Below are 22793 nucleotides of genomic sequence, written 5' to 3' on the forward strand. Positions count from 1 at the left end.
TCATTTCATGTTTCTAAGATAAGATCATCTTTTATTGATCCACAGAGGGGAAATTCAAATGTTGCAGCAGCACAACATACACAAAAATAAAATAAAATAGGAGGTACACCAACTGTTATGTTAAGAGTAAAGTGTGTATACTGGAGGTACTGTGCAGTAAATGTCAAGTTAAAATGACAAGGGATGATATAAAGTGACATGGTGTGATTGGTAGCAGCTTGTTATGTAAACAGCAGGGTACATTTACATTTTAATATGGTATGGTATGGAGTAATACAGTATGATATGAGGTATGAGGTATAATATAGCATAAGGTGCAATATATAAGTGATCTGAACATAAAAAAGATAATTATATCAGTCATATCAGTATACAAATAGCCTTTTAATGCAAAAGCAAAACCTGAATTTTAAATGAGTAGTCCCACATTGCAGGAGGGTTGGTGTAATTTCCATGTCTTCATCTGTTTATTCTGTTTTATGTGTATTTTCTCAGAGATGAAGCTGATTTTAACAGATGTTTTTTTATTAATCCCCAAATCCTCCAATTCTGTGTCTTTAACTCCACTTCCAGAGCAAAAAGACGCTTCGGAGCTTTGATTTCATCCCGTTTTGTCCACATAATGAGGCGTCTTTGCCATTGTTCTCCTCACCGAGAAATGAATCATCTTTGTTGTCCACAGTCCCCTCACCATCTGCGTGTTGTTGACAGCGAACCTTGACGGACGTTTTGCTCAGCCAATCGAACCCACCGCGTCGGTCACCGCGGAATCGCTGTCCAATCGCAGGGTGCCGGGGCGGGGCTTGGAGCGAGAGGGCGGGAACAGAGAGGAGACGGCCGCGCTGTGTTGCGAGCGGACGAGCTGTCAGCGGCACAGTCAGTGTTGTTTGTGCGGCGCTGAGGAGCCACAGCTGTGATTATGGTTGAATATAATGGAGAGAAATGGACGGATCACGGACTGAGATTACCGAGTGCTTCCACAGAGATTTGGACTGGACGTAGACATGCCACAGCCTTCTGATCCCGCTGCAGATATCGCTATTTTCTGGACATAACGCAGTGAAGTTACGGGAATCTTTGTCATCCCGGACTGAAGAAAGACAAGGGGGCCTGAAATTACACGGACGTCGGTTGAAGTTGAGCTACGGGCTGCGCTAGCTACGTTAGCATTTAGCTTGCTGTAAAATACCAGCAGCCTGTTTTTTTTATCCAGTTGGAAGAGGGCTTCAAAATTACATTGCAATCCGTAGCGTGTCATATATAAGCAGTGGCAGTGTCTTTCAATAACTATCGTATCTGACGAGTGCTTTGCGTTAGCAGCAGTGATAATAGCTAAGCTAGCTGGGTAGCTCTCTGGCAGGGCTAGCTTGTTGTTCCCCCCTGCTAACTTATTAGCCAACAAGCTTCTCCTAACTGGGAGCAAAAAGACAAGAGTTAACGTTACACTCTCCGGCTTGTTTGTTTTTTAGTGTGGCATATATCAGGAAATAAATCTCAGATGAGATATCTGCTCAGAAAATCTGCAAAGTTGTTAGAGCCACCTATCTTATTATAATTATCATTCCAGACAATAAGCATGTTTTTCTTCCCTACACAGACTTTTTATTCAGAGTCGTCCCGTCCAGATACAGCTTTAGTTACTCTTTGAATGTCTCTTATATAATATATGTAAATTAAAATAAGGGGGTTTGGCAAAAGATTGTGGTTCCACCTATTTATAACCTGTCAGTCACCAGTTTGAAAGACAGTGCCAGTTGTTTACATTGGGTAAAGCTCAGCACCACTTGTGACCAAACTATTTTTCTTATCTACCTTCAGCAATAAGCATGCTTTGCTTTTTTAAATCACATTTTTGGCATCCATCTATTTCAAGACAGACATTCCTGTGAGACTGTTGTTGGCCCCTATTTTAATCTGAAAATTACTTGCTTGTACACACTTTGGAAGTGTGTTATATTCACCAGACCAAACAAGGACTTTCTGCTGGTGGACCCTCATTCAACAAGTTCATGGGATAACAAACATTGCCTTTGTTTTGAGTAGAACAACACGAGGGGGTTGGTTGGTCACCCATCCTTTTGTCAAGGGGGGAAGTTTACAGTCAGTCATCCTCAGCCTCCGCTGCCCCTGGGCTCAGATGTGAGAGACGATGGGCAGCCAGGGCAGCCCAGTGAAAAGCTACGACTACTTGCTCAAGTTCCTTCTGGTCGGAGACAGCGATGTGGGCAAAGGAGAGATCTTGGACAGCCTGCAGGATGGATCGGCCGAGTCCCCGTACGCTTACAGTAGCGGTGAGTCACTCCAGTCTCAGCTGATAGGGACCTGTTGGCTCACTTTTGACCTCTCGTGATGATGATCTTCTCGTGTTGTGTCATGCTTGCTCATCACAAAAGTCCTGAACCTACTAGCTGCGTATTTTGCTGTGTGGACTGTGGAGGATACACAATGAGCTCTCTGACGCTCATAACAGAGCATTCACATAGAGCAAGTCAGACAGTCATGACTGTATGTGCATTGTTGTCGACTTAGAGGATAATATCACCTAGTAAACAATAGTTTTATTATGACATCATAACAAGACAGTAGGTTTTAGACCTGTACATTAAACACTAAATATTTCCAATCAACATCCTCTCCTGTTTGATTGCGGCTCCTCCTTTTTCCTTAACAGCATCAGTGTCCAACTCAAAATAATTATAAAGGGAGCTGCTGAGCCGGATAGAGCGGCTTTAGTATTACATGTATTTGAGCTACCATGACACATAAGAATACATCTCCTGTTGGTCTGATTTGAAGATTACTGTGGCTAATTTAATTATAGTCCCTAAGTCATCTGCATTTGTTAATTTAGAGTAGTTACATTTAGGAACACTAGCTCTTTTAGCGCCATCCACCGTGCTGTGAAGTGAGAGGTTGATGGAGCTGTGCCCAGTCAGATGATCCCTCCCTGGGTGTAGGAGCTCAGATCACCTGGTTCTTTCGCTGCTATGGCTCCGGGGCTGACAGCCACTATCTGATCCCCGCCTGCTGCTGCAGTCAGCTGGTGGTCTGCGAGTAGGCATGGCTGCTGTACATGCCTACTCACACACACCCACTCATATCAGAGGGAGGTCCTACAGAAGGAGCAGATGGAACAGAAATAATGGAAGAAATGTGTGTGTTTTTGCGTATTTATTAGAAATTATACACATTTTCCAAGATGTTTCACAGTGTTTTAAATTATTAATGTGATTCTTGCAGTTATGTGGTGTTTCCTACAGTTTGAGATCAGTTTGGCTCTCTGTACTAACCTTGCGAGGCAGCTTGATTGGCAAGATCATATGATCTTGCAAGTTCATCTTACAAGGCTTCAAGCTCTGTGTTTGTGGCCAAACACGCATTAGTTGAACCAATCAGTGTCCTTTGTGGAAATACTGGCAGCTACGGGCGTGGTTTAGGTGTGATGACCAGTGAGATAGGCAACTGGCTTCTCAAGAGGTTAGCATAGCTGCTATAGCATCAGCTCTGTCAGAACTGGAGAGTATATTTCATTGAAAGAAGAGTGAAGAACAGCACTGAAGCCTTTTCTTGATGGAAAAGATGTGTTCACTATTTTCCCTTGTTTCGGCAAGGAGTAATAAATGTCAAAATCCAATAAAAGCCTTGTGGTCCATTTGGGTCGGTCAGGCCATATTAATTGTACATATGGAAAACACTTTATCACTTTAATCATCCTGTTATTGATGTTGGTGATGTAGTGCAAATTGCTCTGCACTGAAAGCTGCTCTACAATGCAAACAATAAAAGCAGGCATCATGTTCACTGTGATGGATTACCTCAACTTTCAAATAACTGCAGATTATTTTTAATAATGTTCTGGAATGAGAGGAAACTAGTGGCTGAGAAATACACAATTTTAGAGCACCAAAATACTACAGTCTACTTCAAAAGATAAGCAGCAGTCACTTTAATAATCTGTACATTTTGTCTGTGGCTTAAACAAACCACTTCTTATAGCTGCAACTTGTAAATGTGAGTTTCTATGCTTGCTGTGGGTTGTGGACAAAACAAGACATCCGAGGACGCCAATGAGGCCTGAGGCGAAAATAATCAGCAGATTAAACAACAATGACAATAACTGTTGCAGCCCGAGACTCCTGTGTCACTGCTATCCCTCCATGACAAGAGGTGATATGAGTTTGTCAAGGAACAGTAGAACATAAAGTAATATGGAGTACATCCATCATGTTCATGTTAGTTAGACTCTCTTCTCCAATTTAAAACTCTAGTCTGGGAATAAAAGCAGCTCAGTGACTTATTTCTTTAAGGTAAAACACGCATGTAAACAGTCCTCACCAGAGACGCTGTCATGGACGAGTATCTGTTTTGCTTTTCAAAACACAAAGATGATTTCTATCTCCTCCCCTTAGGATGAAGGCAAGTCATGAAAAATACATCAGTCAGCAGAATGGCCCCTTTTCACCAGCGCTTATCTAATGAATTCTGCCAAAGGCTGATGCTGCCTGTTGGCATTTGGCAGCAGTGTGAAGACCTCAGGTCATGTGTGTTTTCAGACGCCCACAGTCACCAAAGGCCAAACAGTTTGATTGAAGCAGGTGACAGCTTTGAAGAGGGAGGTCATCGGTTCAAATAAAGGTCTTGAGCAAAGAGCTGAGAAAGAGTTTCTGCATCGTGGTTGAACTTGATTGTTGGTGGCTCTGATGGCAGTTTGTTTATGCAGCGGCAGGTAGAGCTTCAACTATTAATCATCTATCTGTCAACTATTAAATTAATCACCAACTATTCTTATAATCTATTCATCAGTTTGAGTGATTTTCTAAGAAAAACATGTTAAAAATTCTCTGATTCCAGCATCTTAAATGTGAATATTTTCTGGTTTCTGTCCTCGGGGACATTAAACTGAATATGTTTATGTTGTGGACAAAACAAGACTTTTGAGGACGTCACCTTGAGCTTTGAGAAACACTGATCAACCTTTTTACTCATTTTCTGACCATAACTAATCGGTTAATTGAAAAAATTATCGACAATGATTCTAATTGTAAGTTGCAGCCAAACTGGTGATGCGCTACAATCTATAGTTAAATCATGCCGGTTGACCGGAAACCGCACTTTCAACTTAGACTGCAGCCTAACGATCTGCTGATTATTTTTTACAATTAATCAACTTATTTTCAAGTCTATAAAATGTTGAAGTAACATAAAAAATGTTCATCATAAAGGAGCCCAGAGCCCAAAGTGATGTTTTCAGATTGTTTCTTTTGTCCAACCAACAGTCCAAAACCCAAAGACTCCTCACTTACCGTCATACATGACCAAGAAAACAGCAAGTTTGCAATTATGTTTCTTTCAATCAATTAATCAACAAATGCAGCTCTCTTTTGAGTGCGGTTGTGACTCAAAGATGAGCGTACGTCACCTTCAAAAGACAAACTCTCTGTCGAAATGTGAGCCTGGCCAGCTTCTAAAGAATCTTTCTAAAAGAGGAAGATGTCCTAATTGATGCGTGCGAGATCAAAAGCCTTCAAACGGCTTCATTAAATATGGAGGGCGAGTGGAACGCAGCCGAACACGCTTCAGCTGGGATGTTTGTGCAGACAGAAGCTCTGCTATTGATTTCCATCCCTCTGGCAATGAGAGGTTATTGTGGATGGAAGGGGAATGGTTGTGAAGAACCTAAATATTTAAAGAGGAGAAATCAGGACAGAAGAGCAGATTTTAATTGGATGACATTGTCCTCAGGCTGTGATTGGTACCCCTCCTGATTTGGGGCAGTCGGTAGGATAGACCCATCTGTCACAGCTCCTCCTCCCTCATCAGTGATTGTGTGCGTTATTGATCAGAAATTCGGTGACTAGAAATCAGAATAGTGACTCGTCATAATGACAAATGTGTCAGTGCAGTGTATCCTGGAAAGTGTTGTCATTGGTATCAGCTGATAGAGTCTTTAAAACGAATATTTCAACATCGGCCTGAAATGAACATTTCTGCAGATAAGACATTAATTGCTCATTCAACACAAACCATTAACCAAGTAGTTTTCTAAATGTCCCCAGTGGATATGTACATTTCAAAAAGAACGGTATGTTTGCATTTTAAGTACAGAAGAGACTTGATGCACTCTGAGATTTAGTGGAAAAAATATGCGCATATGTCAGCGACGGCAATCTGACAAAATGAGTTGGAAAATATCAGATTTGGCAACAATCAAATATCATGCATCCCTAGTGCCTTTGTATCATCATTTAGGAGGTTTGCCAGTGTAGTAGCTGGTTTTGCACTGCTGACAGTTCGTAGATAAATCGATTTGGTATCGCTAGAAAAGAAAATATAACTAATTTGATAATCGATCACTTCAGATCAAATATACCAAACATTGTCTGGTTGTAGCTTCTCAGATATGATGATTTGCTGCTTTTCTTTGTTGTGTACGATTGCTTTTTTAATATGTTTTGGCTTTGGACGGTTTGTTGGACAAATCAATCTATTTGAAGATGATGCCTTCGGCTCTGAAAAACTGTTTGTTGATGGTAAAATGATTAGACAGTTAATTAGTGGAGTGACAGCAGGGCTGCAGGATTAGTTTAAAACAATGACAGTGCCGTTATTTTGACACATAATCGTCACTGTGATATGATTTGTGACTAGTGGGAATGATCATTTTTGCATCGTAATTTTCATTATCACTTAAAAAAACAATTACAATGGTGATGATGCAACATTTGTTGTGGTCCAACACCTGTTGTTGCGGCACACCTGTGTTGACAGTTGTATAATTGTCAGTAATTTGTCATTTTTAAATGCCAAACATCTGTTTCCAGATTCTCCTCTGCTTTTTGTCAGACTGAGTATCTTTTGAATTTTGGACTCGGTGAGGAAAAACAAGACGTTCCCTTGGGTTCTGGCAGGGAAACTGTGAAGGGTATTATCAGAGTACAAGTTGACATATTTTGAAGTCGTGTCTGAAGCTGCTAGCTGACACCTTCCTTAAGCCCACATGATGTTGCATATTTTCTGTTAATTCCTCTACAAAACCGGCGATTTTATAAGCATGTAGAAAAGAATTTTGTTAAAGAAAATGGATTAAATACTCAAGGAATCAACGTACCTCATCTCTAACCTTTAAGTCCCGAGCGTTTCTGTGCATTAATTTCCAATGTGCCCACAATGTGCTAGTACATCTAGACATATTAAACAGAGCGCTTTCTCAGTAATGACTAACACAGTCTCTGCTGGTTGACAAGTCTCTATTGTCCCTGTTTCTTTGCTGTCGCATATATTTGAAATGATTAACACATTTGGACCATTTCCTTGGAATCACACTCAGGATGGACATCATGAACTGATTCCTCAGAGAGACGGCCTCTGGGGAGGCTGTGAGACGGGGGCATTGGTATGTTTGGCCTCAGATGATTTCTTCGGGGATCTTAAGATTAATATTTCACACTGCGATAAGGCTTTGAATTTCACAGTCGGTTGATATTTGCCATCAGATAAAAGCAGCCTCGGAGGAGTGAAGCCAATTAAAATGCAGAAATCAGGTTGAAAAGACACTTTCCAGTGCAGCTGCGAGACTCTTAAATCTTTTTTTCATTCAGCACCCGCCAACAATGGAATATTCCCCAGAGGTCACGCAGGCACGGCGGTCCATTGTTCCTCTGTGGCAGTGGACTGGCTGTTTTGACAGTGGCATATCCATAGACAACAGTTATCGCTGGATGCAGGCCAGCTCAGAGATAACCCCCTACTCTCCCCTTCCTGGAGGAGAGGGGATTTAAAGGGTTGGTAGGTAAATGAAATGCTGAACCTGCTCTAATCCTCTTGAAAGATGCACAGACTGACACACCGACTGTTCAATATTAGCACAGAGCTGAGCTGTAGCTGCCGTCTCACTGCTGTCAAATCACATTTTCTGCACTTTGCTTTCTTTTCTCCCTTCATTCCCTCTACATGTTATTTAAACCTGCAGATATGTTTAATATTCACCAGTTTTCCATGTTTCCAACTTACATTTACATTAAACATTTTTAAGAGCTTGTTGTTTTCTCTTTTATGTCGGGTTTTCATGCATTTTTTTCATTTACTGTAGTTTTTCATTCTGCCGCTCTTGGTTTTTAGCCCTCGTTGTTCAGTCATATGTATTGGAGCAGAAAGAGATACTTATATTTTTAAGATTTGACCAGAATTTCAATTCAAAACATTCCTTAAATGGACTAACATTATCAACAGGATGTGTGGAAACAGCAGACATCTATGTGCTGTGCTGCAGAGATGTATACTGAAGTTAGCATGCTAACCAGCCAGCCCAGCACTGACTTGTAATAGTCTGAGAGTCCCCGTAGTTTCAGCTGGGAGATGTATGCAAATTCCCCACATTTTAAACTTTCTCCTTGCTTATTATGAGCTTGATTGTCTTGTTAACTCATGTAAATCTCACTCAAACAGTCCTGTTTTGTCTTTTTACGATCCCCGCTGGCTTGGTCGATGTGAAAATATTCTGGCCCGACACGCTGTTTTTGCCCGCTTCTGATGTCCATCCACAGACTCGAAGTCCTTGTCAGAGCCGCAGTAAATCACCTTTGTACTGTATCCGCTGTCTTCAGACTGATCTCCCATCGGTCCTAGAGGTCCCAGTCTGGTGCTGTTGAGCCCCTTTGACCAACAGATCCCAGGTCACGAACCAGGCAGACTTCGGTCAGCTGACAGGACCACTTAGCTCCATGAAGAACTGAAATAATTAGCTGACAATGGAGAGTAAATATGATGGCTTCAGTCTGCTATATGTCCATGTTGTTGGAATAATTACTGATACAGAGAGGTGCACATGTTTCTGGTCAAACCAAGCCATCACCTAAGCTAGAAATACATACTTGAAAGTCAAATGTCTGTTTAATTAAGCAACTCTGCAACTACGCATCGAGTTTCTGTTGTGTAAGCCTGCGCAGCAAGTCTTGCTTGACAACACGAACCCAGGAAAATATAAGATTATAGATAAAATCTCTGTACACTTTGTTCAAATCTCACTCATTAACCAAACACAGACAGACTGTAGCTTCCAGGTCGATGTTTCTATAAACAGCTTCTCGGTTGATTTTCTGGAAAATGTACTAAATATAGATAATTACATTTACTGTGAACGTGGCTTTCTATAGTGTTTTGTACAGTGACAAGAACATTATCGCAAACATTACCATGGAGATAAATCAACACCTCTCCGACACATGCTGAACATCTTCACACAATCTTCACACAGCTTTGAGTAGATCCAGAGAACAAACAAAGTCAGCCGACTCCCAGAATAGCAGCAGCAGCGTTCAGCCAAGACATCAGAGACATCAGAGAAGCTATTGATTATCTGGGATATCTAAGTGAGCCCTGGCAACGAGCGGGAGGAAGCACTTGGTACGAAGCCCCTTGCTCACTCCAATTCAATTAGGCGAGCCTGAGCTCAGCACTTTAGCTCAGCAGCAGCTTTATGTTGCCTGGAAAATTGGAAGATATTGGTAATGTTGTTAGCCAGCAGCTGCTACCTGCCAGAGGCTGACGCAGTCATGTGTGAGAGTCTGGGAACTGGGCAGGCTCGCTCGTCAGCTGCACTGTTTTTTAAACACCACTGTTATGTTAATGTCTCTTTTCCCAGGAGTCCTAATGTTTCATCCCGAAGCTGACGGTTTCCAGTTAAAAGTGCTCTGTATTCAGACAAACACCCGTTTGGTGTTGAGGCGTATGTTGTCCTGTTGGCAGAAAATTAATCACTTTGGATTTAATTTTCATATTTGCTGCAAATGTGTTTTGCTTGTCTCCATTTTACAGTACATCATTGGACTTAGGGCTGTAATGATTAATCAGTTAGTTGCTCTTTTCATAGACATGTGTTGATAGTAAGAACATTATAGAAAATGACTAGCCTTATTATTAAAGTAGCCAGTAAACACAAGGACCCAAACAAGGAACAGTCTCTCTCTTGGTGGTAAATGTTGTTGAAATGGCATTTAGCTTTGTTAGCATGTCGGGGCAGGATGAGGCACATTTTGTAACAAGTTCTACACCCTTGCACACACAACTGTTGAGTAAACTACATCTTACAGGATGTGAAACAGTGGTTATTCAGTGGTTCACCTGTTTGGCCTCAGGTGGTGCTAGATATAGTGAAAACCGCAGGAAGGTGGCCAACAGACTCAAGTGAACATGTGAAGACACGGAGCTGCAGGACGACAGGTGTAGCAGTCAGACAGGTTTGTCAGAGAGGAGCTGAACAACGGGCCAGAAAAAGAGAGAACTGTTAGCAGCCTGAGGCTGTACACTGCTGCCGGCTGCACAGTAAACCTGGTCGCTTTAAACTTTCGCTGTAGGATTCTCATAAGCGTTACGTATTGAGCATCGTCTTTGATGAAAACACTGACATAATAAAACTGTCTTATCCAGAGCTAGCTGAAAGATCACCACTGTTATATAATTTGTCTTGTCACCCGTAAATACACAGTTGTCACTTTCAGAGCTAATCACTGTCCTCTGTGTTGTGGGTAAATTTACACTTTGATTCAGTGGAAATGGCTCAAATAGATGATGAGTCACTTCATGGGAGTCAGCTCGTCTCCGGCTGCAGTATTATAATCCTGATTGATGCTGGTGTTCTTGATGCGTCCATTTGTCTAATGCCTGCCTCTGTCTGCTCTCTCTGTCCAGGTATTGACTATAAAACAACCACCATTCTTCTGGACGGGAGGAGAGTGAAGCTGGAGCTGTGGTAAGCACACATCTGTTGTTGTCGGTACAACAGAGAGAGTGACTGCTGCTCTTTTTGTTTCTGTGTCTAAAGTGCGTCTAACTGCCAACATTTAGCAGCTGTTTGGACGCACTGTTTCCACTGATTTCACCATTTCCACTCAATTCACAAAAGAAGAAACATTAAATTGACGTAAAAATGTAAAGTTTTACAAACACAGTAAACAGTAACCAATATAGATTAGTTCTTCGTCGCCCATGGAGAAAAACACTCGACTCCCTTTAAAAAAAACATTTTTTTAGTTGTGTGAGAAACTATAAATGCTGTGTCTGACAAATGGTTCATTATTTGGGCCTTCTTGTCCACATTCTTTCTTCCTTTGTGTCCATTTTTCCCAGTGATACATGTGTTGTATTTGCATACAGCGCCAGAGATCCGATCACAAGTGGTCACTCGAGACGTGATGAACTTTATAAATCTCACTGACTTGCTGCAGGGTCAGTGGTCACGAGGTCGTGCTGTGTAACCAAACCAGAACATTTTACTTAAAATGCTAGTGCGGCTCCAAAATGATGCACGATGCATCTTCAGACTTCTGTTTTGATGAAAGGCTGCAGCCATAAAAAACCTGAAGTCTCATCTCACACGGTGTAAACACCTTAGAGCTTGAGTGAAGAGTTGGAACAACATGATACAGATTAGGAATAGGAACAGGAATACTGTTTGTCAGGGGCATTTACATAATACACATCACATTTTAAATGAGGCAGAAGAGGAACACGCATATAGCAAAATGCAAATATACACAATGTAGGAAGGTTTATATAATGGGTGCATACATGTGCAGAAAGATCTAACGGAGGAAAACGTGTTTCAGCCCGTGAATGCATTTAACTCAAACTAGATGACACGCAGGAGAAAAACGATGTGTCTTAAAGCATTTGATCCACAGATATCCTGGTAACAGCGTTTCACATCAAACGTTTACTTTCACTATTATAAACCAATGCATTCAACACAGACAAGAAGCCATACCCATCTGTGGTGGGTGCAAGTGAAAGTCCTTATCTCCTGCATGTCGTTACATACCTCACAAATAATCTTGCATCGGTGGAGATGCATGTAATTGTGAGTTAAGACACACTGCAGTGCGAGGCGAGGCGAGGCCTGTTTGGTGGAAGTAGGCCAAGGAATTCAACAACTCAGGGGAGAAGCAACGCCTCGTGCTCCCTGTGGAGAGAAAAGTTGATGCAGAATCTTCTTTTTTTTGCTGCGTCAGTCTTTCCTTCTCTCCTCACTGTCTCACTGTTGTTTGACTGTCTTTCTTCTCGCTCAGTGTTTACCTCATCATCCTTTCCATCTCTGTCTCTCTGTGTCTCATGACTCAGTCTCTCATGGCAAAGGAGAAAAAGACTAAAAGCAGAAGTCTGGTGTTATTTTGTGTTTTATCTTCTGTCAACAAATCACATGAAAAGATCAGAGCCCACAGTGAATAAACCTACCGACATCCAGTTTGTGGATCAAAGCCTGATATATCTTGAACGTCCATGATGCAAAACTTAATGCCTCAAAACAAGAGTACACAAACCAGTGGGTGATGTTGGGTTGACACGTGGATGGCATAGAAATGATCACTATCAATTCATTAAACCATCATCAGGCTCAAAGAACAATAAAGTGGTTGGCTGATTTCTACGTCTGCACCTTTTATTAAAAAGCTGTCAGTTGTATCCAACATCAGCGGGCCAGGTGAGCATGATTAAACTCTCTAATAAAGCCGGTGCTGCACCTGCCCTAAGAGGCATAAACATTTCATTAGTAGGGACGTCATTTCTGTTCAACTGCACAATAGGTGACTGACACGTGATTGTCTCTCAGGCATCAACGTCTGACTGAATGAACACACAGTTGGCTGAGCTGTAACTAGAAACGCTGCGCGGCAGCTGGTCTGAAACTGTCGTCAGATTTTGACAAAATCACCAAAAGTAGTGTCGAAATCTGAGATGCAAAATGAGCTATGAGGCTGTAAAATGATGCTTAACTTCATATCTGTAATACCCGTTTTAAATAGCTGTTCACACAGTGTGGGTGAGTGGAGAGGCGCGGATCACAACATTATCATCTTAACACTCCCACTGATTTGTCAGATTAATCCTATTATACATATTTTCTGTGTAACCTTTTCTTTTTGTCTTCAGGGACACCTCAGGACAGGGGAGGTTCTGCACCATCTTTCGCTCTTATTCCCGCGGAGCTCAGGTGAGAAACACACCGCTTAGTAGGATACATTGAAAGCAACCAAAGCAAATCCTCCTCACTTACGTGTGCCTTGTGTTTGTCTGTCTTCAGGGGATCCTGCTGGTGTATGACATCACCAACCGGTGGTCCTTCGATGGGATCGACAGGTGGATCAGAGAGATTGATGAGGTGAGTCCAGCAGATTGGTGGATGAGGTTTGATGGATGTTGGCAGGGTTGAGCTGAGGAAGATGTCATGCAGAGGGAGGTGACAACATTCAGCTTATTGAAGTCCTGAAGTTCAATGACTGTGATCTTTTACAGTCAATAGATTAGTTAAATTGGAAAATGTTATTGAGAGGGCCGGACTGTTGGAAGGAGAGTACGACATGTTTTCGGTATGTCGTGGCTTTTAAGGAGTTGTATGATACATGTGTGTGTTTCTTCCGGGTTTTATTGCTGCAACAGATCAGAAGGATCTCCTCCTGATGCTGCAGCGAACGTGGACGCTTGATTTAATGTGTTCGCTTTCAGCCGGCAGCTATTCGAAAAATGTTCACGTTTATAAGATGGGACAAAGGGTCAGTGGAAGGAGTTAAGTGGATCACTTAAGGCAATCTGTGTGTGTGTGTGTGTGTGTGTGTGTGTGTGTGTGTGTGTGTGTGTGGGCTACTCTCATCATGTCCTTCCTGCTGACTGAAACAAAAAGGATGTCCGTGTGTGTCTGTCCGCCCGTGTGTGTCCGTGTGTGTGTGTATGTGTGTGTGTCCCCGTCCGTCCGTGTGTGTGTGTGTGTGTGTGTGTGTGTGTGTGTGTGTGTGTGTGTGTGTGATATTTTTGGCCTGTGGAATGTATGTTTCAGTTCGGCCTTTCCTGCTCCACCTCCTCAGACGTGGTGTGCTCGGCCACTTTTAAGGACAGAAATAAGATGGAGGGATGAAAATATGTCGGACAGTTAGACATTAAAGTTTTTAGAGAAGATAAAAATGCTATGCTATAAATTATACAAGGAACCCACTAACCTGATGCATTATTAAAAAAATATTAATGCATTAATTACATTAAGAATTTATTAATTGAGTTATTTATTTGCAAAGTAAAACTCAGCAACAGAACAGAAGCAGATTGTGCAGGTGAGATTCAGAAAACCTCTGGAGGCAAAATATAATACACAAGTAAATACGGGATCAAAAAGTAAGCATGAGGGCGCCTACAAGAAACAGAAATACATAAAATAAATTCAAATAAATATATATTGAGGGTGTGTGGACTCCTGCGGGCCTACGGGGAAATTAATGGGTTATGTTATGATTTAGCATCTGATTATTAAAAATGCTGCAGTGAAAGAATGAGAGACTACAGATGTAGGCCTGTGTATCTCTACAAAGGAAAATAAGAAAATAAATGTTTTTTCCTGTTTTAAACAACCTTTGTGGTCATTGAGAATAGATATATAATCTTATGAACCCTTCAGAGATTCTTAAATTGAGTCTGACAGCAAATAATCAGCCTTTACATACATTTATAATACTTGACATCAATCATTTTAACCTAACTATACAAGCACAGTACTCTTGTTTGTCCATAATATAAAAAAACTACCCGACATAAGGGCTCTTATTTGCCCCTGCAGTCTTTAGAGTTTCCTCTCCTTCCTTCTTCTGCCACCCTGTAGTTATGTCTTTATAATGTTTGAAACCTTTATTTACAGTCACCAACATTAATTTCATAAGATTGATTGGAAAACTGGCTCGGTAGCACCCCTTACAAGATCTTCAACTTTTAATGAGTTTGCAGTCCGTTTTCACCTGCAAGTATGAAACTTGGTAGGCTGTAACACCTCCAGACGTACCGAAGTGTCTCTACAGTGCACAGGAAGTCGGCCATTTTGAATTGTGTGTGTGAAATTTGGTGAAATATGTCTCATACTTTAACAAACTCCTCAAGTTTGCAGTTTTGTTTTAGTTTCATTGATTTTACTGATGTTTTGTTTAGTTATTTGATCACTTGATTTATCACTAAGACAGTATAACATAAAACTTAGAGTAAATCCCTCATTATCAATATTTAGAACAAAATAATCACATACACATTTTAAATAAAAGACTTAAATCATCAGCTCGTTCCTCTTGAGTATTTCTCAGTTTGAGAGAGTCTGACTCTGTTAGTCTTTTAGTTTCCAGCCTTTGGTAGGAGAAACTCAAACTCTCCATGCAGAGTCATGAGATGTCTCTCTAAAGTGGCTGGAGTCTTTGAAACTTCTTCTCTATTGTGGAAAATGTGAGACAGATCAGGCAGTTTAACAGTCAAACATCTTGAAACCTTCAGTATTTGCTGCTCCTGCATTTTCCACCACCATCTTCACCACCACCGCCGCTGCTGCTGCTGCTGCTGCTGCTGCTGCTGTTGCTACAGCTGTTTCTGTTTCCTCTGTGACTGTCGCTGCTGCCGGCACCAGCACGACCTCTGTGGAGAGACTGGGAGCATGAAGGCGGCAGGGAGGACACTGTGAGGAGAGACTGATGAGTGGTGACAGTCAGGAGGAGAGAGAGGTCGGCCTCTCGCTGCCATCATGTTTCATTCAGTTTGTCAGGACAGATGGGGGTGAATTAGAGAGAGCTGAGCCTGAGTGGCAGGACAAGATACAGGCTGCTTCCTGGAGCTTGTTGAATTAATAACGAGCCTCCGCTGGTCACTTTGTATGAACGTAATGAGTCTCATTTAGTTCCTCTCTCTGTCGGATGCTTCTGATCAACTGGAGATGCTGTATAGCTGAGATTTTTCTAATCATTTCAGGAAAAGGTGGCAGCTATATTTACTTAAACTCCTTCAAATATTTGTAGATCAGAAGTCCTGCTGTTAAACAGATACTTCCCGCATATTCAGCTGATATTGTCCTTGAAGTACTTGTATCATTATCGTGCTGTCAGCTATCAAGGTTAATTCTGTCCTCCGTTTGATTTTCCCTTCGCAGCATGCTCCAGGCGTGCCTCGAATCCTCGTCGGTAACCGTCTACATCTGGCCTTCAAACGGCAAGTTCCCACTGAGCAGGCGAGAGCGTACGCCGAGAAGAACGGCATGACCTTCTTCGAGGTGAGCCCCCTGTGCAACTTCAACGTCATCGAGTCCTTCACGGAGCTGTCGCGCATCGTCCTGATGAGGCACGGCATGGAGAAGTTCTGGAGGCCCAACAGAGGTGAGCCAAAAAATGAAAACCAAAGAGTGAACTGAATAACATGTCTCAGAATAACTTGTCAAACATCTGCTAGAAGTGCGCTTTAAGACTGAGGAGCAACTTCAGAGAGGAAAAAAGTGTCAGTGCTCATGAAGTTCAAAGGAAATGTGATGAAGGTGCTCTTTGGTAGAGAAGTTCAAAAAGGGAAGAAAAAAAATCCAAGGCAATCTTCTGGCGAAAAGGTTAAAAAGCCTCCATTTCATACTGAAATTCTTCAAAACATCGAAACAACTTGAGACGCAGTAGTCATCGGATGGACGACACACTCCCTCACACATTCATTAATTCTTCCTCAGTCCTGTCAGCCTCTCGTCTGCCTCATCTGTAATTACTGAAGAGAGCAGGTGGAAGTGATGTCCTGCAAATCCTCAGAGAGTAAAAGATGAAGTGACTCAGACTTTCTGTCAACACTCAGTCTGAACTTTATTTATGACTTCAGGGATTCTCCTGACTGAAGTCTGACCTCTGACCTCTGACCTCTACACCGCCTGTAGCTCTCAGCCCCGAGCCCAAAACACAAAAACATAAGTCTTTAAGATATAGTTTCTTTTTTTTTTTTAAATAAAGGTTTGTTAATCAGACTTGAACTGTAAAGTTTCTACACAGCTATCAACTCAGTATTAAGCATAGAGCTGCATGTCGATAATTGATTAGTCAATAGAAATAAAATTAGATCGATGAATCGTTCAAGTCTTTTATGACATGATGATGTAAATGAGTCTTTGGGTTTTTGGTTTTCTCTGTTAGTTTCACAGAAAGAAGCAATTTAAAGACAAAACAAATGTCAAGTTGTGTTTTTAAACAGTCTAATTCAGAAATGCTACATTTGATCAGCAGTTTGATGGATAATGAAAGTCATTAGTTGCAGCAGTAGTCGAGTGTGTGAGCTGTGCTGTGAATTAAATACTCAACAACTGGAAATCAGAATGTCATGACTGACTGTCCTCCGTCCTCTCTGCAGTGTTCAGCCTGCAGGACCTCTGCTGCAGAGCCATCGTGTCGTGCACGCCGGTCCACCTCATCGACAAGCTGCCGCTGCCCGTCGCCATCAAGTCCCACCTCAAGTCCTTCTCCATGGCCAACGGCATGAACGCCGTCATGATGCACGGACGCTCTTACTCGCTGGCCAACCCGGCCGGTGGCTCCAAAGGCAACAGCTTGAAACGCTCCAAGTCCATCCGTCCACCGCAGAGCCCGCCGCAGAACTGCACCCGCAACAACTGTAAAATCTCTTAATTAACGGCTTCTTGCAGGGGGGACCGTAAGAGACGAAGAATGATTAACAGCATGGGATCAGACGGATGTACAGGATGATAGTTGTAGGAAAAGAGCATCCCTGAACCTGAGGAGCTGAAGAGCAGGAATGATGGATAAAGGGATGAATAAGTGCTACCTCTCACCTTCATGAGACCATGTTAAAGAGTTTAAAGTACTCTGCAGGTGGAGGGGAGAGCAGATGGTGCCTCGAGATACCAGAGGAGGACGACTACAAACATTTTGATTCTCACTAGACTCCAGATTCTGTCTGCTGGAGTGTTAACTACATGTACAGAAATCTCTCACCAACTCAACCATATTTAGTTTCTGCACATGATGCTCGTCACTCATCGTGTGTGCGTCACAGGAACCACCTCAAGATCAATTCTTCACTTTAATGTCTCACCTTTCTTTCTTCTGTCCGTCTGGTTATAATTCCACCTTTTTCTGTTCACGCCTCAGTTCATTTGCTATTTTAATGACCAATAAGCTAAAGATCGAGACACTAAAAACCGGTCAGTCCTTTATTGATCTTTGTTTTTCCTCAGCTGGCTCTAACACTCATTGGTTAGAATGATTTTTTGAAGCTGGAGGGAAATCTTGGTGACAAGATGAGTGAAGGCTCCGAGCCGGTGTGGAGGCAAACCAACCTGAACCAGATCTCAGGTCCAGACTTGCTTGAGTCTAAATCGATTCTAGGTTTTTTAGTCAATTTAAACAAACGTCAACAAATACAAGCTGCATTTTTAATGAGCCAGCTCACCGGCGGCTCATTTTCTTGAAGCACAAAAACAACGGTGATTATTGAACCTGCACAGAAGAGTCAGACTCCCCAGTAACAGCTTACACATTCGAGTTTTAGGTTTTATATATAGGGATAGGGATGAAAGATGCTTGTTGCCATGGATACTACTCAACGCTAGAACAAATGAGTAACCTATTTAAGGTCTCCTGACTCAACAGTGCCGCAGGAATCCTAAAACCTGGAAGTTAGTCGGCATTTTTGCACTTCTGGTTCACTCGTCTCGAAATTTTGTCGGGAGATTGTCATGTTTTGTTCTACGACATAAATTTACATAAGTAAATACCCCGCCATTTTTAAGACACTTAAAAATGGCGGTAGAGTGTCTATATGAGACTACAGAGGTTGTCGGGGACATTAAACGTCAACACAGCGAACACGGAGACTCATCTACTCACTAGTCCATCAGTTTATAGTCAAGTGTGTATAATATATTTTAATAGAAGGTTGAAGTTATTTGTTTATAGCCTAACTTTAGCTTTTTACTGCTTTGAGATTTAATTTACGCTTCAAAAATCACAAAGGTGGTGTTCATCTGTGAAGATGATCTTGCTGAACAAAACCTGGAAGTGTCGTAAACTTTTGTTTGTCACAGAGATTCTCTTTAGAAAAATCTCGTCATCCCTGCAGCACTCTATTGAAGAAATGTAGCTAACAAGGTAAATCCAAACTTCAACAAAATGACAGTGAGGTAAAATAGACCCAATACTTTCAATATTCATGTTTCCTTTTTGGCCCAGGAGCTTCTGGGAGTTGTAGTCAGGGGACGAGATCTGGAGAAGGCACCTTCTTTCTTTCTTTCTTTCTTTCTTTCTTTCTTTCTTTCTTTCTTTCTCCTCATTTCCCGTCTGCCATCTTTAGGGACTCCTTCTTCCACACCTCACCTGTCCTGTCACACCTGTCACATGCAGCAGGAGCACGCACACACCAACACCAGTCCTGGCTAATTACATATATATACTTATAACACATGTCCTGCACGGTGCGCCTGCTCATAGTGATACTCCACTCAAATTCTGTAAGCATTGATGTTAAATACTTGCTTAATATTTGAAAAAGCAACATATTTGCCGTTTCTTCTTCTCTAGTTTGAGGATTTGCTGCTTTTTTAAATTTCTTTAAACTGAATATTTTAGGTTTTGGGCTGTTGGTTGGAACAAAAAGTGTTACCTAAAGGTGTTTAGTAGGGCTCTGGGAAATTATGATGAACATTTTTCCACTCTTTTCCCACAGTTTATAGACTAAACATTACATTTTTTAAATAACTGACAGATTATTTAATGCAGCCCTAAACTGACGGTGCAAATGAACATTGACATCACTAAAGATCTGTGATGCATTTTTTCTTAAAAGAACAAAATCACTTTTATGAGCCCGCAGAGTTGAAAGATTTTGGGTGGAATATCACTTAAGTGCCAAATGATCCAAACAGGAAATGTAACACACCTGTTAGATCACCTAATTCCTGTTTTCAGCAGTATGTGGAGTCCCCCAGCCCTCCCACCCATGGTATGCACTAATGTGTTTTCCATACATTCGTTTCAGTGTTAGACGTTGAGGGAGAACCTGGAGGGACAGGAAGCTCAGATTTCTGAGGTCGTCTGTAAAGTTTAGCTTGTGGCGTTTGTCGTCCTCAGATGATGACGAGAGCGACGGTGACAGATCTGAGGAGTGTAAACAGAAACCGGTGAGAGTAGCTGGACAGGATCAGGCGAAGTCGTCAGGTAAAGTGGAATATTTCAGGTGTTGATAGTAAACAGTGAGTCATGTTTATCAGCTCTTCTTCCCCCAGAGTTTTAACTCAAAGGACCAAACTGGTGGTTTTTGCAGCGTTAGTCGTGTCTTTGTTTTGAATTCACAGGATTTTTTGACAACAGGATGATTTTGAAATATCACCTGCCTCGTCTTTGAAGTATCATTTAGTTCTGTCAGGTAGTAGCAGCCACGTTCACCGTCACGTCCTCAGTCCGTGGCGATGGCTGATAGCTGTAAATATTTTTCATCAACAAGGAAACACGTTGCTGTTTGCACAAACATCAGCTCCAACCTGAGGTGATCAGATCGAGCCGACAGTCGTGTCGCGTTGAAGCGAACACGTGAACTCTTCTGAGTGGCTGCGCTCCGACTGGATCTCCCGCAGGAATTAATGCAGCACGTCTTCTCTTCTCCTCTCTCCCCCTCTGATCTCTACCACTGCCTCCGCATGCTGTCCCATGATTCATAGCTGCTGAATAATAGATGCTCTTTTCATAGATCTCTGGAGGGCTTCATCAGAACGCCCTGGCTCCGTCTCTCCTCGCTGCTCTTTCATCCTCCACTCCTCCGTAGGAAGCTCTGCGTGGTTTGTTTCTTTCTCTTCACCTCAGCATCTTGTTTGCTTTCTCGCTCTCTCCCTCTTTGCTTGTTTCTCCTCAGGTGTTTAGTGGGTTTCCTCCTGACCCCGGTCAAATCCTTCGGGCTGAGTGTTAACTCAGTGTGTAGTTAAGTGTGAGTGCTGGTGGACTCTCCATCTGCCTCCCCTCCTCCCCTCCTCTCTCTGTCTGATCTCAGTTGTCTTTGCCTCCAGACTTTAAGATGTGTTGACTCACGCGGTGAAGCCTCTCCACTCATCCTGAGTCAGATTACTAGAGCATATACCAATATTTTAACTTCTTTTAGCACATTTACTACACATGATTTATGATTTCCTTCAGTGGTTTCCTGTGTGAGGGAAGATATTCACACTTGTAGCTGTGATGCAAAAAAAGCTTTAATAATTAAAGCACTTTTTGCATTGCAGATGAGCGTGTGATCATCTTCCTTCACATCCAAACAAACTTGTGACTTCCTGTGACTCTTCATCCTGGAGCCATTTCTTCATCAGAAGTCAGTCGACATAGATACGTTGGGTTTAGTGTTTCTCCGAGCATCTCCCGTAGACTTCAGCACAGCTGGCACCACAGTCTGGCACCACAGCAAGATTCAGTGACGTGATGCCTCTTCCTTCTTATTTTGCCGTCTAACTTAGCTGAGGAGCTAATGGCAGCTACAGTTAGCTGCAGTTACTCTTGTGATATGCTGCCACCTATTTGTTCTGAGCAGAATGGCCAATTCTTAGATATTGCACATTTTTTAAAGAGCGACATAAACTACACAAAGAGCCATCCCCTAAATAAAGAGGTTCTTCAGCTGTTGTTGGCCGTTTGAAGAAGCTTTTAGGAACCGTTATATTTCTGAGTGTAAGCTCTTTGTCTGGTCGATGCGCACTAGTTAAATGCATGAAATCAGGAGGAATGATCAACAGTTAAAGCTGCTGTTTGTAAGAAAAGTAGATTCTTGAGTGTCAGTTCTTGACGAGTTGGGAAAATCAACTTTTCTTACAAAAATAGTTTTGTAATAAATGAGTTAGAATCTGTAGAAACACCAGTTTGGTCCTTTTCCTCAGTGTAGACGTGAGGCGGTGTGACCGGCCGCTGGCTGCAGCCTCCATGTGTTCTGCATTTAAAGGTTTTTTTGAGAGAGAAGTTTTAGAAACAGCTGACTCACGTAATATATTTAGTGTCAGCGTTTGTTTTGTCTCCATCAGTGTTTTAAAAAAGACGGAGCCGAAAAGGAATTTGACTCGAGCTTGTTGCCAAGATTTTGAGAGAAGAGGTTTCCCTCTCTGATGAACAGGAAAAGGCTTTTTATCGTTGCTGCTGCTGCTGCTGACTCACAGAGCATATTAACCCTCACCGGGTGTAATCATACTGTTTTGTGTTATATTGTACATCCACTCACTTTGTGTTATGAGATAACGCGACTGTTCTCCATGTTTTGCTTCTCTTTGTTTATGTATGGACTCCCTCAGTGTTTGTTGTGTTTCTCCTCGACGTTTTTTGGATTTCCATGGACGTTTTTAAAAGATGGAGACGTTGGTGATGGTGGGAGATTCAGGGATGCCCTCTGATGTTGCCTGTTGTGGAAGTGTTTGTATAAAGGAGCAGACTGTTGTGATAATGATGACGACTTAGACAAAAAAAAAAAAAACAACAAAAAAAAAACACCTGTAAAACACTATTCTGGTTTTTGGCTAAAGCTGCTGAGTAATCTGAAGCGAGTGTGTGTGTGTGTGCGAGTGTGTGTGTGTGTGTGTGAGAATGTTCTTCAAACACAAAGCTGAACATTTTTGTTTTTTTAAATTATTGATTGTACAGTTTCAAGGCAAAGGGTATGAAGAGAAAGACTTTTTCACAATAAAACTATTGAATGTTGGAGTCAAGATGTCGCTGCTGATTATTTGATTCTTTAAAGGTTTTTGGTGTCGTTTCTTTCGAGAAGGCCGCCATCTGCTGGAAACACCACGTCACACCACACCTCTCCTCTGGACTGAAACAGGGTCGGACTGTAGGCAGCGAGTAGTTTTATACAGATGTCATGTAAACACACGGCGTCAGGCTGGCTGGTCTTGAGACTGTTCTGACACACAGTTTAACATCATTTTACAAATACTAGATTATATAATCTCCACAAAAGAAATCCATATGAGTGATAGAATGTAACTAAGTAAATGTACC

The 22793-nt window shown here is 42.0% G+C and overlaps 1 protein-coding gene across 1 annotated transcript; it reads left to right on the forward strand.

Moving 5' to 3' along the window:
- The first annotated feature begins 861 nt into the window (after window positions 1-861).
- LOC311268543 (ras-related protein Rab-40C) lies at window positions 862-22493 on the forward strand. Its single transcript, XM_084372224.1, has 6 exons — window positions 862-2291; window positions 10687-10747; window positions 12925-12985; window positions 13076-13153; window positions 15938-16160; window positions 17161-22493. The coding sequence occupies exons 1-6, from the start codon at window positions 2150-2152 to the stop codon at window positions 17433-17435; spliced, it is 840 nt and encodes a 279-aa protein (XP_084228350.1). The 5' UTR covers window positions 862-2149; the 3' UTR covers window positions 17436-22493.
- The last annotated feature ends 300 nt before the right edge of the window (window positions 22494-22793 follow it).

The sequence above is a fragment of the Pagrus pagrus genome (genome assembly GCF_965226575.1).
Source record: "Pagrus pagrus genome assembly, chromosome: 13".
In the NCBI taxonomy this organism is placed as follows: Eukaryota; Metazoa; Chordata; class Actinopteri; order Spariformes; family Sparidae; genus Pagrus; species Pagrus pagrus.

What these genes read in the sequence shown, in the direction of transcription:
- LOC311268543 (XM_084372224.1), top strand. Translation starts at nt 2,150, where the DNA reads ATGGGCAGCCAGGGCAGCCCAGTGAAAAGCTACGACTACTTGCTCAAG. An exon ending in CCCGTACGCTTACAGTAGCG is followed by an intron (nt 2,292 to 10,686) that starts GTGAGTCACTCC and finishes CTCTCTGTCCAG; the next exon opens with GTATTGACTATAAAACAACC. An exon ending in CTTATTCCCGCGGAGCTCAG is followed by an intron (nt 12,986 to 13,075) that starts GTGAGAAACACA and finishes GTCTGTCTTCAG; the next exon opens with GGGATCCTGCTGGTGTATGA.